This window comes from Vulpes vulpes, chromosome 1 (assembly GCF_048418805.1).
Source record: "Vulpes vulpes isolate BD-2025 chromosome 1, VulVul3, whole genome shotgun sequence".
Lineage (NCBI taxonomy): Eukaryota > Metazoa > Chordata > Mammalia > Carnivora > Canidae > Vulpes > Vulpes vulpes.
Genome location: NC_132780.1, coordinates 122,546,255 through 122,571,342, shown reverse-complemented (window position 1 = coordinate 122,571,342; position 25,088 = coordinate 122,546,255). Strand labels below are relative to the sequence as shown.

At 38.7% G+C, this 25,088-nt stretch overlaps 2 protein-coding genes across 6 annotated transcripts in view; one reads left to right on the top strand and one right to left on the bottom strand.

Annotated features, from left to right (window-relative positions):
- The window catches only part of EAF2 (ELL associated factor 2), a 33,242-nt gene extending 9,489 nt beyond the window's left edge, over window positions 1-23,753 (bottom strand). The window contains exons 1-5 of one of the 3 annotated variants that reach the window (XM_025990155.2): window positions 23,511-23,753; window positions 14,466-14,560; window positions 7,485-7,621; window positions 4,789-4,934; window positions 629-889 (exon numbers count right to left, since the gene is read on the bottom strand). In XM_025990155.2, the coding sequence (XP_025845940.1) occupies window positions 629-889; window positions 4,789-4,934; window positions 7,485-7,621; window positions 14,466-14,560; window positions 23,511-23,616 (745 nt within the window). In that variant the 5' untranslated portion in view covers window positions 23,617-23,753. Of the gene's footprint in view, window positions 1-628; window positions 890-3,378; window positions 3,729-4,788; window positions 4,935-7,484; window positions 7,622-14,465; window positions 14,561-23,510 lie in introns of those variants that run through there. The other 2 variants (XM_072724564.1, XM_072724567.1) reach the window with 2 other exon arrangements.
- A 30-nt stretch (window positions 23,754-23,783) lies between these two features.
- The window catches only part of IQCB1 (IQ motif containing B1), a 67,256-nt gene continuing 65,951 nt past the window's right edge, over window positions 23,784-25,088 (top strand). The window contains exons 1-2 of one of the 3 annotated variants that reach the window (XM_025990151.2): window positions 23,784-23,945; window positions 24,390-24,474. The gene's annotated coding sequence lies outside the window, so the exon portion shown is untranslated. Of the gene's footprint in view, window positions 24,244-24,389; window positions 24,475-25,088 lie in introns of all 3 variants that reach the window. The other 2 variants (XM_025990152.2, XM_025990154.2) reach the window with 2 other exon arrangements.

The window sequence follows — 25,088 nt, the reverse complement described above, 5'->3', positions numbered from 1 at the left end:
GAAATATTAAGGAGGTAAAATAAACAGAACTTGATGAAAGATTGACTACACTGTAAAAATGAAGATGAAATAAATCGTTGCATACCATTAGGCTTCTAGATTGCATAATTAGATGAATCCTACCTTTCTCTAAGAGGAAACAGTGAGCCAATGATTATAAGTTGGTTTTGGGCAAAGTGAACTTGGGATGCCTTTATTAAAAGATGGTGTTGGACCTACTTGTTTCCAGAGCTCAGAGGTCTGGGTTGGAGATGCAGATTTATAAGCTATCTATATGTAAGTATTAATTATAGCAGAAATATGGAGGAGGTTATCTAGGGAAATAATGTGGAGTAAAAAGAAAAAAAGATCTAGAATTAAGGCTTGATGAACTCCACCTCTAATGACTGAGTAGAATATTCTAAACTGCCAAAGGATAGAGAGAAAAGTATCTAGAGATAGGAGAAAAACCAGTAAGACATTATGTCACAGAGTCAAAAGAAAAGGAGTAATTCAACAAAAAGGTAATGATTAATCATAGTATCAAATGAATAAGAGTTTTTCTCTTTATCCAAATTTTAGATCATAATTGCTACGATGACACTGTGAGTTCTTACTTTTCTAATTACTCATGTTTTTATATACTTACTTAAAGTATTCATCAGAAGGCCACTGTGGTCATGAGATCTATTCTGGCTGTCATCCATATAAGGAATCCTACCCTGTGGCATGGCAGACATGGCAGGATGTCCCGAGACATAATTCCCTGGATCAGAAGGAGAGGATCTGCATTCCTCATCATCTGAGTCACTGGAACTATCCTCACTGCTTGAAGATGATGAACTTCTGGAATCCGATGAACTATCACAACTACTCATCTGGTCCATTAGGCTAGCTTCTGCCTTCAGTTCTGAAAATAAATCAGAAATTAACTGATAGGTTAAATAAAATCAAATATAAATAATAAATAAAATTGGAATGTGTTAGCTTCTAACTGTTGAGGAATGAATGAAATTAAACATACATTTAGAGCATTTAAATCATTTTATTTAAAGAGCTTCTTATGGGGCACCTGTGGGTGGCTCAGTCAGTTAAGCGTCTGCCTTTGGTCATGATCAGGTCATGATCCCAGGGGTCCTGGGGTTGAGCCCTACGTGGGACTCCCTGCTCAGTGGGGAGCCTGCTTCTTCCTTTCTTTCTGCCCCTTCCCCTCTAACTTGTGTGTACCCACACTCTCTCTCTCTCAAATAAATAAATAAAATCTTTAAGAAAAAAAAGCTCCCCTACCATTAAAAGACATAGGCAATGCTTAAATCTAAATACTACATTTATTATATCATTATACTTAAATATTTATATATTTCAAATAAAATAAAGAATGTAAAAAATTGAAACTGTAAAAATTAAAATCTATTTAGGTAGAAACCATCCTCCAATTCCTTCCTCTTACTCTCCCAATTCATAAAAGGCAATGCAATATGTACAGATGAATTTCTTTTTTTTTTTTCCAGCTTTTTTGACCTGAAATTGACATAAGTATTTATATTTACAGTGTACCAACAGGCTCCTGGCCCCAGTATAAGTGGCTCAACCTGAGAATATACTTCCTCTTGAACCAAGAATCTGGACATTCAATGTGAGCAGTTGAGTGACCCTGGATGGAGAGAGGTCCCATCTCTGATTGAGCAGTTTAAGGTGGTCAGGCTGGACAATGGAGGCCTCATAGAAGTATGCTGCAAGCATAGCAGCTCTGCTCTCTGGGCCAACCCTTCCCTGACAGAGTTTAGCCTTTGCACCAAAGAGCGGGGTGATGCCTGTATGTACCTAGTGCTCCAGGGCCTGCAGAGCCTCACCTGCGAGATACAGAAGCTCAGTCTCCAGAACTGCTGTCTGATGAAGGCTGGCTGTGGGGCCCTGCCCTGTATGCTGCACTCAGTGCCCATCCTGCATGAACTGCATCTCAGCGAGTGACAATCTGCTGATAGATGCTGGCTTGTAGCTGTTCTGCAAAGATCTCCTGGACTCCTGCTGCTACTTCAGCTGGAGTACTGCAACCTGACAGCTGCCAGTTGTGAGCACTTAGCTGTGGTGTTCAAAGGCCAAGCAGCATTCAAGGAACTCATACTGAACAACAGCGACATCTGCCAGGCTGGTGTCTGAGTGCTGTACCAGGGCCTGGCAGACTCTGCCTGCCAGTGGAGATGGTCAAGCTGGAGAACTGCTGCCTCACATGGGCCCACACAATACCTGTGTGGTATTGTGACCTCCAATGTTTCACTGCAGGTGCTAGGCCTGGGTGACAAGCTGTGCCCCAAACTGCTATACCCCAGCTCCTGACTCAGGAACCTGTGGTTCTAAGATGTAACATCACAGCTAGAAGTTGCAGAGACCTTTGCTGCATCCTTAGGGCCAAGGAGAGCCTGAAGAGTCGAACCTAGTGGGGCAATGTCCTGGGGGGGCGAGAGTGCCTGGCTGCCATGTGAGAGTCTTTGGGAGACTGGCTGCCAGCTGCAGTACCCATGGGTAAAGTCCTGCAGCTTATGGCCATCTGCTATCACCACTCTGGTACCATGTTGATCCAAAACAGGATCTCTTGAGCTGCAGATGAGCAACAACAAGCTGGCGGATTCTAGAGTCCAGGGACTCCGCCAAGGCCTGTGCTAGCCCGGCACCATACTGGGAGTGCCCTGGCTGGGGGAATGTGACATGAATGTGGCCATTCATGTGGAATGTGGCCAACAGTGGCCACAGCAGCCTGACCTTGCTCCTGCTGGCCAACCTCAGCCTATATAAGCAGGACTTCAGGCAACAACTACTGGAACCTATACGCCATCTACTGGATGAAGGAGACAGAGAATTGTGTGCCAAGCCTGAAGTTCATCTCAGGAGTAGCTCCCTGCCCCAGCTTCTGAAGCTTTCCTGACAGGACCTACTCCGCAGGTAACTGACTGCTCTTAGGGTTCTCACTCTGTGTGTCCTAGCTTTAACTGAAGAGAAACACTCAGACCAACTAACTTCTGGGAGAAAATTTTAGACATTTTATAATTATTAAATATTTTTTTATTTTTCACAGGAAGAAACAAATCCAAAATGTACAACTTAATGCTCTGATATACATTGTGAAATGATTGCGATAATCATGTTTTTCTTTAGATTTTATTTATTTATTCATGAGAGACACAGAGAGAGGCAGAGATATAGGCAGAGGGACCAGCAGGCTCCACACAGGGAGCCCAGTGTGGGACTAGATCCCAGGACCCCAGGATCACACCCTAAGCTGAAGGCAGACGCTCAACCAATGAGCCACCCGGGCGTCCCATGACAATCATGTTAATTAACATCATCTCATAGTTTCCATTTATGTATGTGTATGTGTATGTGTGTGTGTGTGATGGGAATATATAAGATCTGCTCTCTTAGCAAATTTAGACACCGTATTACTGGCACAAAAATAGACACATAGATCAATAGAACAGAATAGAAAACCCAGAAATGAACTCATAACGTCGACAAAGCATGAAATAGTATCCAGTGGGAAAAAAGACAGTCTTTACAACAGTGTTGGAAAAATTGGACAGCAACATGCAGAAAAATGAAACTGGACCATTTTCTTACACCATACACAAAAATGAATGTTAAGTAGATTAAAGACCTAAGCATGAGACATGAAACCGTTAAAATCTGAGAGGAGAACACAGGCAGTAACCTCTTTGACATTGGCCATAGCAACTTCTTACTAGATACGTCTCCTAAGGGAAGGGAAACAAAAGCAAAAATAAACTATTAGGACTTTGTCAAAATAAAAAGCTTCTGCACAGCAAAGGAAACAATAAAACTGAAAGGCAACCTGTGGAATCAGAGAAGATAGTTGCAAATAACATATCTGATAAAGGGTTAGTATCCAAAATATATAAAGAACTTATTAAACTCAACACCCCCAAAACAAATAATCCAATTAAATATCAGGCAGAAGACATGAATAGACATTTTTCTAAAGAAGACATGCAGATGGCTAACAGACCCATGAAAAGATATTCAACATCATTCATCATCAGGGAAATACAAATCAAAACTACAGTGAGACCTCATACCTGTCAGAATGGCTAAAATTAACACCACAGGAAACAACAGTTATTGATAAGGATGTGGAGAAAGGGGAACCCTTTACAGTGTTGGTGGGAATGCAAACTGGTGCAGCCACTCTGGAAAACAGTATGGAGGTTCCTCAAGAAGTTAAAAATAGAGCTACCCTAGATCCAGCAATTGCATTACTAGGTATTTACCCAAAGGATACAAAAATACTGATTTGAAGGGGCACATGCATCCCGATGTTTATAGCATTATCAGCAACAGCGAAATCATGGAATCAGCCCAAATGTGCATCAACCGATAAATGGATAAAGATGATACGGGGTGTGTGTGTGTGTATACAATTGGAGAACTACTCGCAAATTATGAAGGAAGAGTACAGAAGCAAATACACTGTGACCAGGTGACCAGAGTTCTACTCCTCCCACAACTGCTATACCACCAACATCCAACTTGAACCTAGAAAAAAATGGAGATTTAAGTTTCCTTACTTTCAAAGTGACTGTATCTCCCTAGAAACACCTTCCTGCTGAGAAGTGAGCAGTAATTCAGAAGAACTTACTGTATCTTATTACATCTCCTCACTTCACTATTGAAGTGAGGACACTTTTGATGTCAAAAAGTGTCAAAGTTAGACCCGTTGTTAATTAAAATGAAAAATTTCACCTAACATTTCTTAGTAATGTCTTACAATGGGTATTATACACACTTAGATTTTACCTCTTTCGATATCATCCATTGGAGATGCTGGGGACAGTTTGTCTTCAGATGGAGAATGTTTCACAAGATTCGGAGTCCTAGCTGAATTCCGCATTTGTTGCTGGTGTTGCTCTATGCGATACTGAATTTTACTACTTCCTTCAAATCTGCAATTAAGAATATAAAAGGTCAAAACAGGGGTGATTGAAATTTAACAACTGCAACTTACAAAGTTACTAAAATTGACCACTTGTTTCCCTAGAGATCCTTAAAATGAAATCCAAAAATTAAAACATTAATTTAGCTCATTATTTAACAAATATGTTTTTTTAAAAAAAGATTTTATTTATTTATTCATGAGAAACACAGAGAGGGGAGAGAGAGAGGCAGAGACACAAGCAGAGGGAAAAGCAGACTCCACACAGGGAGCCCAATGTGGGACTCGATCCCGGGTCTCCAGGATCACGTCCTGGGCTGAAGGTGGTGCTAAACTGCTGAGCCACCAGGGCTGCCCAACAAATATGTATTTAACAAATACTTATTGAATCCTATTATATACATGACATATACACAGATCCAATAAGGGATACAAATGTAACAAAAACAAAACTACTGCTCAAAACTGAAGAGATGAGACATACACAAATTAAATAAACTGAAATGATACATATGTATATAACAAATATAATTCCCTAAATTCTAAAATTATCATTTCTGTTAAAGTCAAATCACTTTCACATTTTTCTTTTTTTCTTAAAGATTTTATTTACTTATTTGAGAGACAGAGATAGCAAGAGAAAGCACAGTGATGAAGGGCCGGGAGAAAGGGAGAAGTAGGCTCCCCGCTGAGCAGGGAGCCCCGATATGGGCTCAATCATGGGACCCCAGGATCATGACCTAAGTGGAAGGCAGATGCTTAACTGACTGAGCCACCCAGGCATTCATTTTCATTTTTCATTCCTAACTTTAAGACATGTTACTAAAGGAGATTCATATACTTTCTTTTGAATACTTTTAAGAGTATAAAATGTAGTTATGCTTGATTTCTGTCTCTTCCATTTCCAGTTACCAAATCCTGTCATTTTTACCTTCACAGAGTATTTAGAACCTCATTGTTATTTTCATCCCTACTTTCAAAAATCATGGTTTATGCATTTTTCTGTTTCCCACATTGTTTCATTTTACTCAACTTGTTTGGTAGATTGTTTAAAATATATATATAAGTATGTCAATCTACTTTTCATGGGCACAGAAATCTCTGCTCTATTCAAAGAGGTCTTACTCACTGGCTTCAAATAAGTCAAATATATTCCTGCATTCAAACCTTGCCTACAACTTCATCTTCTCTGTGATATTTTCCAAACTTTCCTACTAATAGAAATTACTAGCACAGGGAGGGGATAATAAAAATAGAGCTTCCCAGGGTCCTTCTTTGATCTGAAGTTAGATCTGGGAACTCATTTTTAACAAGCACCCATGGTAATTCTTATCACCAAGTATATTTGGTGGAAAAAAAACCCAAATATTTTTTTCTTTTTCTTTAAAGTTTTTATTTAAATTCTAGTTAGATGTACAGTGTAATACTAGTTTCCAAGTATATAATTTAGTGATTTATCACATACATACTACATCCAGTGCTCATTACAAGTGCTCTCCTAAATCCCCATCACCCATTTAACCCATCCCTCCCTCACCTCCCCCCATCAGTTTGTCCTCTATAGTTAAGAGTCTGAAACTTGGTTTTCTTCTCTCTTTTTCCCATGATTGTTTGTTTTGTTTCTTAAATTCCACATATGAGTGAAATCATATGTTATTTGTCTCTCTCTGACTTAATTCACTTAGCATAACACTCTCTAGCTTCATCCATGTTATTGCAAGTGGCAAGATTTCATTCTTTTTTATGGCTGGGTAATATTACATTATAGATATAGATATAGAGATAGATAGATAGATAGATAGATAGATAGATAGATAGATCTTGACCACCATTGACCATTCATCAGCTCAGTGGGTTTTTGGGCTCTTTCCATATTTTGGCTATCTGTTGATAATGCTGCTATAAACATCAGAGTACATGTATCCCTTCAAATTCTTAACCTCAAGACATCAGTAAGACCTCCCTAAAACCTCCAATCAATGATACCTTTCCCCTTCCTTTAGGTCCTAGAACAACTTTTGTCTATGCCATTTTTATGGCTTTTAGTGTACTTCCTTTATATTACACGATAATGTACCACCTATCTCCAAATAAGAATTTTAGATGGATATATTCTTACTGACTTTTTAAATGGAATGATCTGTTAATCCAATTAAAATGCAGGGTTAGTATTTGTATTTGTATAGGAAACTTTCATTTTCCTAGTGCCTTACATATTCTAGGTGCTAAATAAATTTTCACTAATGAAGATGGAATGATTTTGGAGAGTTTTTAATGGCTCAGTTTAATTCTATGAAAGCATCTACAGTAGAATAAAAGGTATACCTGTACGTATAGAAAATATTCAGAAACAAAAAGGCTTTTATATATCATAGGAAGAGGTGGTAAAAGCTTTTGGCTAAGGGTCTCTACCAAATTTAAACTTGGAAAAAGATTTAAACATTTTTGTGCCACGCAGAAACAATCCTTATAAAATAATGTGACTTAGTCCAATAATTCTTTTCACTGACATTTCCTTTGCAATTTATATGTTGATAAAATAATTTAATTAATGACATACCTTGTTTTTTTTACAGTGATGTTGCTGCTGAGTTTTTCTAGCCGACATTCTCCAGTGTCATGGTTAATAATTAAAATGCATTCCTTTAAGTAAGGTTTCTTTGAACCCTTGAAAACAGTTACTGGTGGAGTTGACCCCTGTTTAAAAAGTTAATTATAATTACTTGAAATTTATCACATAAATTTAGTTGGGAGGGCCTTTGGGATCTTCTGTGTTTCTCAATTTATGTTATACTTCAAGTCACCTAACTACCTAAGTTTATTACTCTAACAACAAGGATTCATAGTAAAAAAGATAGAGATAAAGCAAGGCTGAGGTCTCAAACCTGCTATTTTTGAGGAAAGGGAAGAGGAAGCACTTGCCCTGAGTCATTAAAGATTTGTTACATTGGGCCTACAACAGGCAATTGGGATTCAATTTTAATGCAACCAATACATTTTATGGATAAGGGAACAAAAGCCCTGAATCATATTGCCTACCCACCCTCTTCTTCCTTCATAAGTTTTTAAAACCTGGTATTTTCTTAAAGTGGTGCTTCCCTATGCAGATCACCTGTTATATTAAACCCACTGATTAATTTTAGCATCATTAAAAGTGGGACAATCAGACATTATATGCTTCATGATGTGATATAAAAGCAGCATCACCTATCAAGTATTCTTGCCTAAGCACGTGCGCACACACACACACACACACACACACACACACAGAATCTAACTCTTATCAAGCCTTTAGAGATAACTATCCATTTATAGGAAATATAAGGAATAGAGGAGCGGATGAGTAAGATACCTCTGAATAATAATCCAAGGACTCAAATTACAGTTGATAAGAGATTTGTGCAACATTCCTTTTAAAGATATTTGTATTCCTACTTAGAATAGATCTTAAAAATATAATACTTATTGTACTTTGAGTTCCTGAAAAATAAAGGACTGGAACATAATTTCTTTGATTGCTCCTAGCACCTAAGGTACAAACCCTTCACAGATACTAAATGGATGCTGAATATGAACAGTATGAACATTTTGATCCTAAGTAACAAGTTAAATAACTGCCTTCTCTATAACTGCCTTCCACAACTTGTTCAAGTTTTTAAAAAGTAAAGTTCTTTTCCTTATTAAATTGAGCACCATTTCTTTTTTAAACTTGAATTACTGCCCATTTCCTTATTCCACACCTCAAGAAAGGGGTATTAAAGTATTAAAGTGCCAGGAAACTCCTAAGCATATAAACTATCTTTGCCTCTAAACTATTTTGTGAGCAAATGAAATTTAAATCAGAGGCAGCCTGAAAGATAAGGACTTAGCCACTGTGAGAACTGGGGGAAGAGGGTTCTAGGGAAAGGGCATAGCAAGTGCAAAGGATTTGAGGCCAGAAAGATGAAGTGAGGGGCAAAGGGTGTGGGAGAGCTTGGGTGGATGGATGAGTGCTAGATCCTGAAGGGTATTCCTGGCCATGGGGAGGGTTTGAGATTTTTTTGAGAGTCATGAGAAGCATTTGGAGGCCTCTAAGCTGAAGAATGACCATTCATTCATTCATACATAGCATGGGAGAACACATGCAAGCAGGGGTAGGGCAGAAGGAGAGGAAGAGAGCGAATCCTAAGCAGGCTTCATGCTTAGTGTGTAGGCTGGTGTGGGGCTGGATCTCAGGACCTTGAGATTGTGACCTGCGCTGAAATCAAGAGTCTGATGCTTAACCAACTGAGCCATCCAGGTGCACTTAGAATTACCTTTTAAAAAGACCACCTTGGGCAGCCCCAGTGGCTCAGTGGTTTAGCGCCGCCTTCGGCCCGGGGCATGATCCTGGAGACCTGGGATCAAGTCCCACATCGGGCTCCCTGCATGGAGCCTGCTTCTCCCTCTGCCTCTCTTTCTGTGTCTCTCATGAGTAAGTAAATAAAGTCTTTATAAATAAATAAATAAATAAATAAATAAATAAATAAATAAATAAATATAAAAAGACCACCTTGTAAAAACATATGTGAACTTCTACAGAGTGCTAAACACTGTTCCAAGTATTTTGTGTGTATAATATTAAACTCATTCAACCCTCAAGAAAACCCAAACTACTGAATACTACCAATTATCTCTATATTTACTGCTATTACACAACTTCAGAACCCAGTCATCATCTCACCTAGGTTACTGTTAATCCTTCTCTCTACCCTCCTTCCAGTTTTGTCCCCCATTTGCTGACAGGAAAAATCTGATCATGCCTGATTATGAATACCAGGAAAGGAAATTAACCAGTAATGGAAGGGAAAATTACAACCATACTCCCAAATAGGAGGGGGAAGAAAGAAGAGATACTTAATGAAACTAATAAAAACAAATGAGAGAAAAATTAAAATAACTAATAAAAATACTATAAGGTGATAGATATAAAAATCTAATACATTAGCTTTTAACTAAATGGAGATAAAGTTAAGTTCTCCTAATAAAAACAGAAAGTGTTGAACTGGGTTTAAAAATAAAACAGAATAGGAGTACCTGGGTGGCTCAGTCAGTTTAGTGCCAGACTCTTGATTTTGTCTCAGGTCATGATCTCACAGTCATGATCTCAGGGTTGTAAGACTGAGCCCCACATTAGGCCCTATGCTCAGCGCAGAGTCTGCTTGGGATTCTCTCTCTCCCTCTCCTTCTGCTCTTATCTCTGCTCGAGTGCTCTTTTTCTCTAAAAAATAAACTTAAAAAAGTGAAACAGAATATTCTCTTAACAAAAGATATACTGAAAACAAAATGTCAGCTAAATAAAAGAGACACGGAAATTCCATGAACATGCAAATCAAAAGAAAGCCAGGGTGGCAATATTAATATCAGACAAGAAAGTACTTAAGCTTAAAATCACAAGAACAGGATTAAAAGATATATACAATAAAAAGATACAATTCATTAAAAAATATAACTGTAATAGGATGTTAAAATAGAACCAGTTCTAAAATAGACTGAGGTCCGAGTGTGGTGGGCTATTCTCTCATTTGAGCTAAATACTTGGTGGATGGAACCAAACCAAGTTTATCTTGGGAGGGATGTTGCCCAACAGTTTGGTTTAGAGTAACATAGTAGTGCATCTGACATTCAGAACTTTCACAAGTCCAGCATTTGGGGTCATAAGCAACCATTAGAGATACATTTCCTACATAAAGGAAGTGCAGATGGAAGGAGTGGACTATTTCATTGAGGCTCACAAAAGTGTCCTCAAGATAGGATCAGCACTAAAGAATGCCAAACTTGTCAGCACCATTGGACAGCACCAATGACAAATCATAACAGTTAATTCAGTTTTTTCCCTTCAAAATTTAACATTTTGAAATTTTATAGTAGTCAACCATAGAAAATTGTTTTTTTAAAAGATTTTATGTATTTATTCATGAGAGACACAGAGAGAGAGGCAGTGACATAGGCAGAGGGAGAAGCAGGCTTCTCGAGGGCAGCCCGATATGGAACTCAATTCTGGGACTCCGGGACCATGCCCTGAGCCAAAGGCAGATGCTCAACTACTAAGACACCCAGGCGTCCCCATAGAGAATTATTTGTAAGGAAGAGAGATTTGTAAATGCCCAATATTAACCAGATTAGCAGCTTTCATTTTCATTAGTTTCTTCTATTTGATACTATCAAAGAAAATCTAGAGGAATGAAAATTAGAAAAATCTACCCTATGAAGGAACTGCCGGAAACTGAGGGACTCTTAAATGTATAGTATAATAAAAGTTCCACTTTATAGGATGACTTCTAGTTTCTAGCCATTTTTACTCAGATAATGAAAAGCAAGTTCATAAAGAAAACAGAGAATCTAAACGCTTTAAACTAACAATCATTACATTTCCACAAAATTAAGAACTCTGAAGAAATGTAAACCTCTTACTTGTTTAAAGAAGTTCTTTAACTATGGGAAGAAAATCCACAAAGTGTATATGAGAATGTAATTTCTATTCTTATTCATAATTGTTCTAGGACTGTATGGCCAGCAGGAAAAAAAAAAATTGGCTTTCTACAGGTGGTAATTTTAACTATTTTCTTTCAACTATCTAAAAGAGTTATAGGATAAAGTTTAAATTCTTTTGCATTACAGATTAAGCCCTTTTTTATCTGATTCCTAAATACCTTTCCATCTCCCACTATGTCCCTAGTGGACTCCTTCTGGTCTAGCGACAGTGGTTTATATGTAGTTCTTAAAATGTAACAGACTCTTTTGTTGCCTTGTCTTAGCCCATGTCTTTTTCTTTTCTCTGCCTAAAATGTCTTCCCTCTTTCCTTTACCTAATTTCAACTCTTCTTCAAGACAGCATACCTTGGCATCTCTTCTTTTTCTGTTGACTGAGTTCTCTTCTGCATTTCCATAATATCCTGTGTATACCTCTGTGACAATCCTTACATTTCTCTATTTTCATCATTTATTTCCTGTCTTCCTCATTAAATGGTAATATTTTTCAGGACAATGACTATGTTTAGTCAATAACCACATAGCACAGGAGTTATCACACAGAAGGCATATGTATATATAGTCCATCTGTCTCTCTTTCTCATGCATATATATACACACACAAATATTGAGACATATTCTTTTTGTATATCTCTGGTGGAATGAGGTGCAGGGGTATTACTTCTTCCCAAATTACTTTTTTTGCTGTTTCAGAAATTTACAATTTGAAGGCTTGAAAACTTCCTTCTAGAACTGTCATTCCCTAAAGAGGTATTTCTTTTTTTTAATAAAAAGATCTTATTTATTTATTAGAGAGAGAAAGAGAGAGAGCGAGAGTGCAAGCAGGTGGAGTGGCAGGCAGAGGGAGAGAGAAAAGCAGGCTCCCCACTGAGTGGAAAGCCCAGCATGGGGTTTGATCCCAGGACCCTGGGATCATAACCTGAGCTGAAGACAGATGCTTAAACAACTGAGCCACCCAGGCCCCACTCTAAAGAGATATTTCAATTGAGATCATAATCATATACAAGGTAGATGGTAACCCTTGCTTAAAGGATATATGCAAATAAGAAAGGTTAATTAATAAATGTAAGAATTCCCCCCTGCTTGTAATAGAAAAGCAGTGCAAGGAATGAGGTTGGAAGGATTGTAATTTAAGAAAAGAATATTCGACATGGGAAAGAAGAACCTAGCTAAAGTTTTTTTTGCAAACCAATCATCACTGATCAATAATCCTATGACTTGACACCAGGCTAGGGGTACCTGTTATCAACTGAGGGCTTTTCAATAACTTTTAGAAGTCAGAGGATGGCTTAAGTTTTTCTTTAAAGAGGATAATAAAGCAAAAAAGGCTTAGATTTATGGGAACTAAATTTCTTTTTTTTTTTAAAGGTTTTATTTATTTATTCATGAGAGAGAGAGAGAGAGAGAGAGAGAGAGAGGCAGAGACGCAGAGACACAGGCAAAGGGAGAAGCAGGTTCCATGCAGGGAGCCCGACATGGGACTCGATCCTGGGTCTCCAGGATCACGCCCTGGGCTGAAGGTGGCATTAAACCGCTGAGCCACCCGGGCAGCCAGGGAACTAAATTTCTAAACTGTTTTAGAGATGCCAGTTTTTCCATTACAGAGTAATACAAAGGTTTATTCATCCATATGTCTTACACTGAACTGGTTTTTCATTTCCTTCAGTTTATAAGGGAGCAAATGTGAAGTCTCCGCCACAAATTTAATTAACCTTAGGTAAACTTCCAGAGGCCATAAATGATATAGTCTGATATAATAGAGGGGTCTCAATAAAAGTGTTGACTGATAAAAATAAGAAAAGATAGAAGACTAGAGGATAGAGCATTTCCTTGCTCTACCTCTAATCACAACAAATCATCTCATAAATACATATAAGGGAATGCAGATGAACTGGCACAAAACCATTTCCTTTAAAAAATTAAACAAAAAAATCTCAGCCCAGTGCTTTCTCTATATGTTAAAATACAAAGTTACCATACCTGTGCTCTCTGAGAATAGATCAAGTCAGTGTAAAAGAAAAAAAAGAAACAAGTTGAATGCTAAGAAATATCTAACTCAAAGACTGAGAAAACTAAAGCAGCAAATAATTTGTCTATTTGTGTAAATAGTATTTGACAGTGTCCCTTGGAAACACTTGGAATTTTTTAAATAGACAAAACTTTGGTTAAAGCCTCCTGACCCAGCCTCTTTCTTTTCTAACCCATTCCCCAAACTATTGCTAAAATCACTCTAAAAGCACAAATCTAATCATGTTACTATTCTGCTTAAAAACCTCTAATGGTACTTTAATACCTATGGGATAAAGTCTAAATTCTCCATTAGAACATAAAATATTTTTCATAGTCTGATCCCAATCTACCTTTCCAGCCTCTAATATCAATTATTTTTCATAATTCTGTTATTTATTTACTACATTAATTCATTTATTCCACAAACTTCTTGTTCTTTCTCTATTGTCTAGAGGCATTTACATACTGTTCCTTCTAACTGGAATAGTCTACTCCCTTTCTGCCTAATGAAATTCTACTTGTTCTTCAAGGCTTAGCTCAAATAGCATCTGCCTATGAAGCCTTTCAAGATTCCACCAGGCAGAGTATTTGATTCTACTTATGTGCTTGCAAAGAATTTTGTACATGCTCTAATGTATAGCATTAGACATTTGTGTGTCTTTCTGCTATACCAGATTGGGACTAGAAGGCCAGGGATATGCTATTATTCCCAGTTTAGAGTACAAAATCTGGCTCATAATAAGTAAATGTTTAGACCTCCAAGTTTGTTTAATTTTTAATTTTTTCCAAGTGTTTCAAATCATTTGAAATGATAGTTCTCGAAACTTATGAAATAGATCAAAGTATTTTTTAAAAGTATTTTCAGATTGTTTTACCTAAAATAGCTTAAAATAAGGTGTTTTTGCTTTGGTGTATTTGTTAATTACTTTATCACTATACGAATTGTGCAATTATTTTCATTTAAATTTAGTAAAAATCCTGCGAAAGAATACTTTCAGTCTAAATATGTAGAAATACTCACTTCTATATTTGGCAGAGTTATTGTCACCTGTTCACCTTTGCCGACTTCAAGCTCTCCTTCACAGGAAGTATCAATAGAAGCAGGTTTGAAGTCATCTAAAAATAGAGACAGATACAGGTTTTTATAAAATGGAACAATACCTGGGTACCTGGATATCAAAAATATGAGCATGTTTCAGAATGATAAATCATTTTGCAACAGCCAGTACTTAAAATGGTTTAGAAGAGTCTTCATAATATAAATAAAATCCAACCCAGTTTATTTCTATATGTATAATTCTGGAAAAAAAAAAAAAGAAAAGAAAAACAGCTAAATTCTAAAACAGTATTCCTCAAACAATGCTCCTTCTGAATCCTGTTTAGGTCAAGATAGACTAGACTAAGATGTTCCACTGCTAAAAACTACATTGTGTCAGTGTTTCCACAATTTGCTAAAAACTGGTATAAGTAGAATGTTTTCAATTTTCAGTCTTTCTCTCATAATTTTTCTTAAACCGCCTTGGGGGCTACTATCACTTGCCTGCTGTCCTAGCAGAATACATAATTAATGAATACATGGCAAATACCTATTCATGGGAAAACTTAAGAAAAAGCAATCACTGAGTTTAACAGTTTGAATTTTTCACAAATATACCTTAAAGAATATGCAAATTTAACCAAATATGCAACTTCAGAAGAACTTAAGATAGATTTTCATTTTGAGTTAAATCATAGTTCAAACGATATTAAAATATATTACCCAGAAGGAATTTAGGGTGCTCAGATATCTCACATGCTGAACAAGTTTAAAAACCTCCAAGATAGGAAAGCCCCTTAAAAATAATTTACATCAATTTATTCGAATGACTAATAATTCTGATATAGAATTCCCTGGGTAATATATATATGTTTTTCTAGGCTAACTCTTTATTAAAATATAGCATACATTGGGATGCCGGGGTGGCTCAGTGGTTAAGCATCTGCCTTCGATGCAGGGTGTGATCCTGGAGTCCCGGGATCGAGTCCCACATTGGGGTCCCTGCATGGAGCCTGCTTCTCCCTCTGCCTATGTCTCTGCCTCTCCCTCTGTGTCTCTTGTGAATAAATAAATAACATCTTTAAAATATATATATAGCATACATTGCAAACTAGAACATGAATCAAGCTTAATGAATTTTCACAAAGTGACACATGTGATCAGCAGCTAGATCAAGAAATAGAACATTATTGGCCTCTGAAAGGCCTCTCCTAATTACCCCTACCTCATGAGACTGATCTTTATATTCACAGGGAAGCCCCAAAGACAAAATGTCTAAATCCAAAGCACTAAACATCTATTAGAATTTAGGGAACTATAATAGATAGATCCTGGGAAAGGAGAATCTTCCAGCACTCATGAAAGTGCTGTCAATAAACAAAAGCTGGCCCTGCTTCCCAGCGATAATTATAATGGCTAACATTTATGGAACACTTATTTCCTACCAGATGTCTTACTTAGCATTTCATATTTAATTTGTATAACAGCTCTATGAAAATAAATGAAATCCATTCTTAAATTCCTTAAGCACATATGGATATAAACAATTCACACTAAGTATTCTTTATAATATGATTTATTCTTCATGCTGCTTTAATTCAAAACTGAATGCATGCAATGTCTCTTAAAACCTTGATGCTTATTTCTAGATTTTAAGAAACATAAAAAAAAAACATAAGTGATACAAAAAATGTGAAAGAATTTGATTTACAGCATATCCCTAGGTAGTACCACTGAAGGTAAAGATTAGACTGAAAATAAATTGAGGAGTTTATTAGTGGCAGTAAGGTAATGAGAAAGATAAAAAATAATTAAGGTGTAAAGTTTTAGATGTTTGAAAGATGTTCTAGGGAATTAAGTGTTGATTAATATCATTTGATGAAGAGACAACACTATTGAAGAAAACAAATCAGAACTGAAATAAAGTATCTTGAGTATCACAGAAATAAGGAGAAAGTAGAAAGCAGAAGACAAAAATCTAAGAGAATAAACAAAGGTACAAAACAAAACAATGATCACAGCTATTACTTATATGCTAATTATTTTAAAATCTTTCCATATTATTTTTATCTCAAAGCCTCACAAAAATTCTGTAAAGTACTGATTATCCTTATCTTACAGATAAGGCAAATGATGGTGGTAGAATTAAGTCCCTTGCCCAAAATCACACAATTAATATTTGCTAAAGCTAGAATAAGGAACCACCAAATTTAGCTAGACTAAAAAGAAGTTGACCAACAATCTTTGATGTCAGTCTTATTTTTAAAAAATATTTAATTTATTTATTTGAGAGAGAGAACATGAGCAGGTGGAAGGGGAGATAATGGGGGAGGTGCAGAGGGAGAAGCAGACTTCACCCTGAGTGGGGAGCTTGACATGGGGCTCAATCCCCATGGATCCCGGGATCATGACCTGAGCAGAAGGCAGACACTTAACCAACTGAGCCACCCAGGTGCTCCTGATATCAGTTTTACTGATATCAACATTGATGGAGTAAGAAGATAAGTTCAATTTGAGCTAGTATCATTTGAAACCCTAAAGTAAGAACTTCATTTTATAAGGATGTATACAGAAAAAATGAAATAAATACCACTTTAAATATTTTAATATAACTGGGGCACCTGGGTGGCTCACAGGTTGAGCGTCTGCCTTTGGCTCAGGCCCGGAGTCCTGGAGTCCTGGGATCAAGCCCCGCATCAAGCTCCCTGCAGGGAGCCTGCTTCTTCCTAGGCCTATGTTTGCTGCCCCTCTCCCTGTGTCTCTCATGAATAAATAAATAAATAAATAAATAAATAAATAAATAAATAAATAATCCTTTAAAAATTTCAATATAAGTAATTTATTATCATGGCCCATGGAGGTATCCCTAGTAACAGATTTTGTTGGTCTTAAAGTGTCCAAAACATTTTATCTTTCAAACTTCTGCTCATCATTGTAAATATTCCTGTAAACATTCCTCAACTTTTTTCATCATTCACTTCTAAACACTACGTCTTTTTCCATAATATCTTTCTGAGCCATCTCCTTCTATTCCTGTGAGGACAAACTACATTTCAATCAACAAAAAACTAAACTTCAAAGTACCTACAGCTTGCCCATCTACTTTTCTCTGTTTTTGCTCTTAGAATGTGAATCCTATTTTAAAGTCTCTTCTTCCCTAAAGTAGTCATTGGGTGAAGCCATTTCCTCTCCAAAAATCTCAATTTTTTTTGTCTACTTCAGTAGCATTTACCTTACTACTCATCAAAACCTAACATAAATGACGGGGCATTATTTACCTATTTCTGTACATGCCCTTTTGGATTATAATTTTTTAAAGCATAATGTCTCCTATTTTAATTCCTCCTGAATTATGGCTCCTAGCATGCCTTCAATATAATGAGCACACATGAGATCTTTGTACGTGACTGGTTCATATGTTTATCCTTCTCTGAACTATCTCCAAATTTAAGTATAAGCTTATTTCAGCTAAATTGTGTGCAAAACATTTGTTTTCTAATTGTTACCTAAAGATCAGACTCTTCTGTATTTCAAGACTCTCATGTCTTTAGGGTAGACACTGCCATATTCCTTTTGTACTTTTCACTAGTACATTTCTGTTCCCCTAGAGGGCACCCATCACTTAATATTTGACAATAAAGAATTCTGTAGATAAATAGGTAAAACAGAATTGACATCCTAGAGAAAAACCATTGGTCTCTATCCTCCCATATCTTTCTGACAGTGACACAAAGGACAATACTAGGAGATATGACTGTCATTTAACTAAAGCTACTACTGCTTCAGAGAAGAGGCCAGAAAGGTAGCCCAAGGCAGTGAGGAGGAACCACAGGGAATAAACCCAGTCAGAACTTGGATCCAATCAACTCCTGCCAAGAGAAATATGGGTTTGTTGTGGCCAGGTTATCTTCTAATTTTCTAAAGAGAAGCTGGTAATCCATATTTCTGTATAAAAGATCTTGATTTTTACACATTTACAACTAATTTATGCTAAAACATAAACAACTATGTGGGTCAAACTCAGCCAAAAGGCTGTTATTCTATAACCTTTATTTTAGTGTTTAAAAACTGATTATTTTTTTCTTTATATCATCACTTTTGATCTTTACAACAACTCTGAATTAAAGATTCTCACCCACATTTTACCAATAGGAAATCCTCTAAAGTAATGAAGCCAGTAAAAAAATCAAGTCAGGAACTCAAGCCACATACTCTATTCACTCATAACATATAGCCTTTTTGCCTTATATTTACAGTTCTTCACTTTTGCATGTATGGCGGGGGGACGGTTGGTAGGAGATGAGCAATAGTCAAAACTCCCTATGGGAGTCTGATGAAAATTATAGACCAGCTAGAGATCCTCTCCACAGAAAAAAAAAATGCATGGATGAACGTACATATCGAATACTGTATAATTTCACGAGATTTACAAGTCCCTGAAGCTTACCCATAGACGTCTATGAGACAAGTATAAGAGACAGAAATGTACTCAAAATATCTGTTGCTTTAGTGATAAGAATGAATTTGTAGGGAACCCTGGGTGACGCAGCCGTTTGGCACCTGCCTTTGGCCCAGGGCGCGATCCTGGAGACCCGGGATCGAGTCCCACATCGGGCTCCCGGTGCATGGAGCCTGCTTCTCCCTCTGCCTATGTCTCTGCCTCTCTCTCTGTCTCTCTCTGTGTGACTATCATAAGTAAATAAAAAAAATTTAAAAAAAAAAGAATGAATTTGTAATCAATAAAACTATCAAAACTATTCTGAACCCTTTTACATTTTTTTAAATTTTTATTTATTTATGATAGCCACACAGAGAGAGACAGAGAGAGAGGCAGAGACATAGGCAGAGGGAGAAGCAGGCTCCATGCACCGGGAGCCTGAAGTGGGATTCGATCCCGGGTCTCCAGAATCGCGCCCTGGGCCAAAGGCAGGCGCTAAACCACTGTGCCACCCAGGGATCCCCCTATTTACATTTCTAATGATTCTGCTGTTAGAATAAACTCTACTTTTTATTACCTGTTATATGAAATTTCTCTTATTTACCGTCAAACAACAAGTTTTTCTAAGTATACAGCTTTTGAGTTGCAAGGAAATTAAGTATAGATCTAGAATTATAGAATTTGTTGAGTAATCTCATGTTTTCTATATGCTTCCAAATGTCAAATGTTTTTTCAAAGTTGCTATGATTCCAAACTACATAGTTTCTTTCAGTTCTCCTTGGTTTGGAAAACTCACCACCACTTTTACCATTTATTTATTTTCTGTGGATTTCCTTCATCTATGTTATTTATTCTTCCTTTTTAAAATTATATTTGCTTATCTATTTCAGAGAGAGAGAGAGAGGGAGAGAAAGAAAGAGTAGGGGGAGGGGGTGAGGGAAAGAAAATCTCCAGCAGACTCCCTGCTGAGTGTGGAGCAGAATGCAGGGTTCAACCTCATGACCTTGAAATCATGACATGAGCTGATATCAAGAGTAGGATGCTTAATTGACTGAGCCACCCAGGAGCCTCTATGTTATTTCTTCGTGACAGTACAATTACTTATATTACATATACAGTTGAAAAATATTTCCTACTTTGCACTTAATGCTTTTTCAGTCAATGCTGATTACTTCTCTATTTCAGCTATAGTGTCACATAATATCTATATCATCATAAAAGAATCACAATTACTATAATAAATTTACTTCCTGGGATATGAACTAATTCAACTAAGTCCAAAACCCACACCTTTTCCAGTATACCACATTGATCAGAGAACATTCAATGTAAATATAATTTTAAATCCATTTTTCATTAGTGTACCTTCTAATGTTTGCTCACACCAAAGCTTAACAACCACTATTTGGGACGTGGCTTCACTTGAAGCCTCAAACAATCTTCCTATAATCACTGCCCATGAGTTCATCATTTAGTGTCAGCAAAAAATCATGTCATTTACAAATTTGGGAACTTCAATGTCTAGTCCCTTATCTAGATATAAGTTGAAAAATTGGCACTAGCCTAAATTCAAAATTTATTCTAGTGCATCCTATTACTCAAACTCTTCCACCCACTTAAGTATCTGCTACTAAACATTTAGCTTATCACTTACAGAATATCCCATGTCTTCCCTACCACATGCCAGACTATGTTTTTGATAGGTTTTATTGCTAAGCCCTGATAACTGCTTTTGAAAGTCTAAGTTAATTGTATTAATCTGTATTCCTCATACACACATTAAATATAACCCTTCAAAAATAATAGCGACTACTCTTTATTCTCTACCAGTGGTAGGTTGCTTAGGCAATCTTATTTAAAATCTTAAAAATGGGGGATCCCTGGGTAGCTCAGCGGTTTAGTGCCACCTTCAGCCCAGGATGTGATCCTGGAGACCCGGAATCGAGTCCCATGACTGGCTCCCTGCATGGAGCCTGCTTCTCCCTCTGCCTGCGTCCCTGCCTCTCTCTCTTTCTCTCTCTGTGTCTCTCATGAATAAATGAATAAAATCTTAAAAAAAAAACAAAACAAAACAAAAAAAAACATTCTTTCAAGGGGTGTCAGAAAAAATAAAATCTTAAAAATGTCTGAAATGTAGATATTATTATTATTGCCATTTACATATAAAAAAACTGAGGCTGAGTGTTTACAGAATGTTCCAAAAGTTACATTACATATAAAGGTGGTGGAGGCTAGAATTCACATCCAGTTTTGTCCAAAGCCTCAGTATATTAGACAGGCATAATTACCCCTGTACATAAACACAGAATATTACTTTCTCCCAGATGACACTGACTCAATTGAATGTTTGTTATAAATTATGTCCACCTGAACGAAAGTAGGATTTCCTGTTTTCTAGAGTTTCGTCCGTTACGAGTGCAGACCTTAAGAGTGCAGAGCATATGGCAAATGAACCTATCCTTGAGCATAATGATTGGTTTTCTTCAAATAAATCTAGAAATAAATCCCAGGCTCTGCCTGCTTCAACAAGAATAAAACTGAGGCTGGAAACTCTTTTAATGTCTTTCACAGCTCTAAAAGTGTATTCAAACATCCAGGTTTATTGTGATTATTATTCCTATGGTTGTTTTGTCTATTTTTGGTTTTGTTTGCTTTTATTCTTATAGCTAGATCAACTGATTTTTGAGCTCTAAAGGCATAATTCCAGCATGTTGAGAACTTTTATGAAGGAAAAGCTTTGAAGCACCTGCAAAAAGCTTTTCAAAGGCTATTTTTGATTTTCTTCATTTGGGGTTCATACCCTTAAAAAGAATATATACCCAAGGTATATGAAAATATAACAAACAAATGAGCAAGTTTTTATACTCTTAAACCTTTTGATTTGAAAAATTACTAAAAGGCCACTGCAAATCTGAGAAAGAAGAGGAGAGAAGATACTCTTTGTGAGAAAGGCATGGAGAAACCAGGTAAAAGCTATATAACACTTTTGGAAAATGGGACTAAAGGAGGGAAACTGCATAGCCAGTACTAGCTGTCTCACCGTGGTTAACGTTGGAGGACAGAGTATGGCAAAGAAGAAAAACACTAAGGATGGAGTGCCTGATGGCTGGGTTGGGCATATCTCAGCTCTGGTCTTGATCTCAGGGTCATCAAAAAAAAAAAGAAAGAAAGAAAGAAAAAGGAAAAGAAAAAACAAAGGACGCTTTTGTAAAATGCAAATACATCCGTGGAGAGTTAAACCTATTGGTCTTTATACCTTTACTCTGAGTTACTATAATTAGATTATCTACAACTTAACCAAATTTTTGGAGAATGTTGAGTTGTAATTGGGTATTTGGCGCTTGGAAAAGTTCAGAGTAAAAGCCATGAAGATCTCTGGACAGGGCAGCCCAGGTGTCTTAGTGGTTTAGCACCGCCTCTGGCCCAGAGCTGATTCTGGAGACCGAGGATCAAGTTGCACGATGGGCTCCCTGCATGGAGCCTGCTTCTCCCTCTGCCTGTGTCTCTGCCTCTCTCTCTGTGTGTCTCTCATGAATAAATAAATAAAATCTTTAAAAAAAAAAAAGATCTCTGGACAGTCTAAGGACAAGACGACAGGGAAAGGTGGAATGATGAGACACTAAAGGAGGAACACAGCTAGGGAAAGGAAGTGAAAAAAGACCTACTTCACAATTTTGCCACAGAAAAATAAGAGGTCATGGTTCAAAGATCTCAAAGTTTCCTTTCCGCTCTGTAATTCTGAGGGCTACTATGCAAAGAATGAAATGTTTTACATACCAAGTCACAATATGCTATATTTTCCTTCCTGGAAGCTATACCAGCCAACTGTCAAAATAAAAGAGCTCCTTTTTCCTACCTCAACAACATAACAGAGCGTGATTGATCAAAATTAGATCCAGAGGACAATCAAAAGGAGAAATCAAAGGGAAGTAAATATCCTTATTTTTTTATTTTTTAAATATACCTTTCTTTAAAAAGAAAACAAAAACAAAAAAAAAAAACGAGTAACACACCCTCCAGTACTTATGATAATCAGTATCTGATCATTGAATGAAATCAAAGGTTCAAAAGAGATGCAGTTTACTGAGATGGTTCAGAATATCTACACCCCCCCCCCAAAAAAAAAAAAGAAAGAAAGAAAGAAAAAGAATATCTACCCAAGGAACAGACTAAACAAGAACTCTCATCAGCCAGAGACAGGAAAAGTGAACTGGAGAGGGAATATTTCCCTATCAGCCTCAGGGCATTGGCTCCCCCCCTCCATAAAGGTGGGTCCTTTGCGCCCTTCCAGCTGTCACCTTACTATTTGCCCGTTCATCGGCAGCACCCCGGGACAGCTCCGCAAAGTTTCCCTCTCTGCTTCCCGATCCCCTGGAATCTGTCTGCACAGGGTTTACGCACAGCTGCTCAACTCCGGCTCCTGACACGAACCGCCCGGGACTCCAGGCAGGGCAGCGGATAGCGCCGGGCACCCCACTTTCCAGCAGAGTAAGGGGGAGGGTGTCTGTGGCAACGCGACTCCGGAGAGGTTTGTGCCTCCACTTCCCCACGGCCAGAGTCCCCCCATCCTCCCGGGGACCGTCCTCACTCACAGCGTACGGTGTGGAAGGCGCAGCGCGGATGCTTCTCAAAACTCTCGCCTAACTTGAGAACCCGCTCGCGACGGTCCCTGGGCCCCGGTCCCGCTGCTCCATTCATCTTGACTCTCCCGCTCCAGCTTCGCCGCCGCCACCTGCGCTCGCTTCCAGCTGCCACCTGGTCCCGGAGCAGCTGCACCTGCGGCCGCCCCGGCGGTCAGCAGACTCCGCCCCGCGCCGGACGCGCGCGCCCTCCCCCGCCCCGCCCCCCGGCGCCCCTAGAGTGCTGATTGGCTGCCCGGAAGGGCGCCCCGCCCCACTCCAGGACCCCGCTCCCGCCTCCGGGTCCCTTTCCCGCGTCGCGACGCACGCCGTCCCCGGGAGGCCGCGCGGCGGAGGTGCGTGGTGGGAGTCGGGAGCTGCGGCGGGGGACCGCGCAGGGAGGCTGAGGTAACCCGGCCGGGGCGGCGGCTGCGGAGCGAGAGGGAAGCCTGGGCCCAGCGTCCGGCACCGCGGAGCTCCCAACGGGAGAGTCTGCCCCGTTTCTGTGGAGATCTGTGGTGGAAACAGGCCCGGGGAGGGGCGGGAGCGGGGCGCCGGGGTGCGTGTTGCCCGCGGCCTGGTGGCGCCGGAGCAGGTGGAGAATCCGGAGCGAAGGAGCTCGCTGCCGCGGAGCCTCGGACCTGGGACCTCACCGGCGGCGACGCCGTTACCTCGGCGGTCGCCTCCTGTTCAGAGAAAGTCCCCGGTGCTGTGAGGGTCCCGACCGGGGACGGGGAGGAAGGAGAAGGGGAAAAAAAAAAAAAAAAGATTCGGAGTTAGGAACTGCGGCGGCGTTTAGGATCAGCGGCAGCCACGTTGCATCAAGGAGCCTTTTATTTATTTCCTTCCCAGGGATCTTTGGAGGCAGTAACGGCGGGCCCAGGAAGACGACATCCCCAAGCCTGAGGCTGGGCCCAGCTCGTGCTGTGACAACAGGGTAAATAGCATTAATAATTGAAAAATAATTGCCTTTCTTTTTTTTTTTTTTTTTTTCTGTCAAAAGTTCATGAGTGTCAGGATAAAGTTGAGGAGGGAAGGGTTGTGTGAGAGGAGAAAGTTTACAGACGGTTGCCGGAACGGGTGGTGGCTTTTCAGGGTAAGTGTGTAATTACGCCCTGCTCCCTTACTTGACCTGTACCGTCGCCAAATTTGCAGATTTATTGTTCTGGGCAAGTAGGTGACTAGGGCTCCTCAATCTGTCTGCTTGTCTCAATTTTACTCTTGAAAGGACTAGGAAGGCTGTGTAGTGTGGTAAGTAAGTGCTCAGGTGCTGGAGCCAGAATTTTTTTTTTTTTTTAAGATTTTATTTATTTATTCATGAGAGACAGAGAGAGAGAGAGAGGCAGAGGGAGAAGCAGGCTTCACGCAGGGATCCTGACCTGGGACTCGACCCCAGGTCTCCAGGATCATGCCCTGGGCTGAAGGCAGGCACTAAACTGCTGAACCACACAGGGATTTCCCCCCCTTTTTAATTTTTTTTTTAAGATTTTATTTATTTATTCATGAGAGAGAGAGGCAGAGACGCAGGCAGAGGGAGAAGCAGGCTGCATG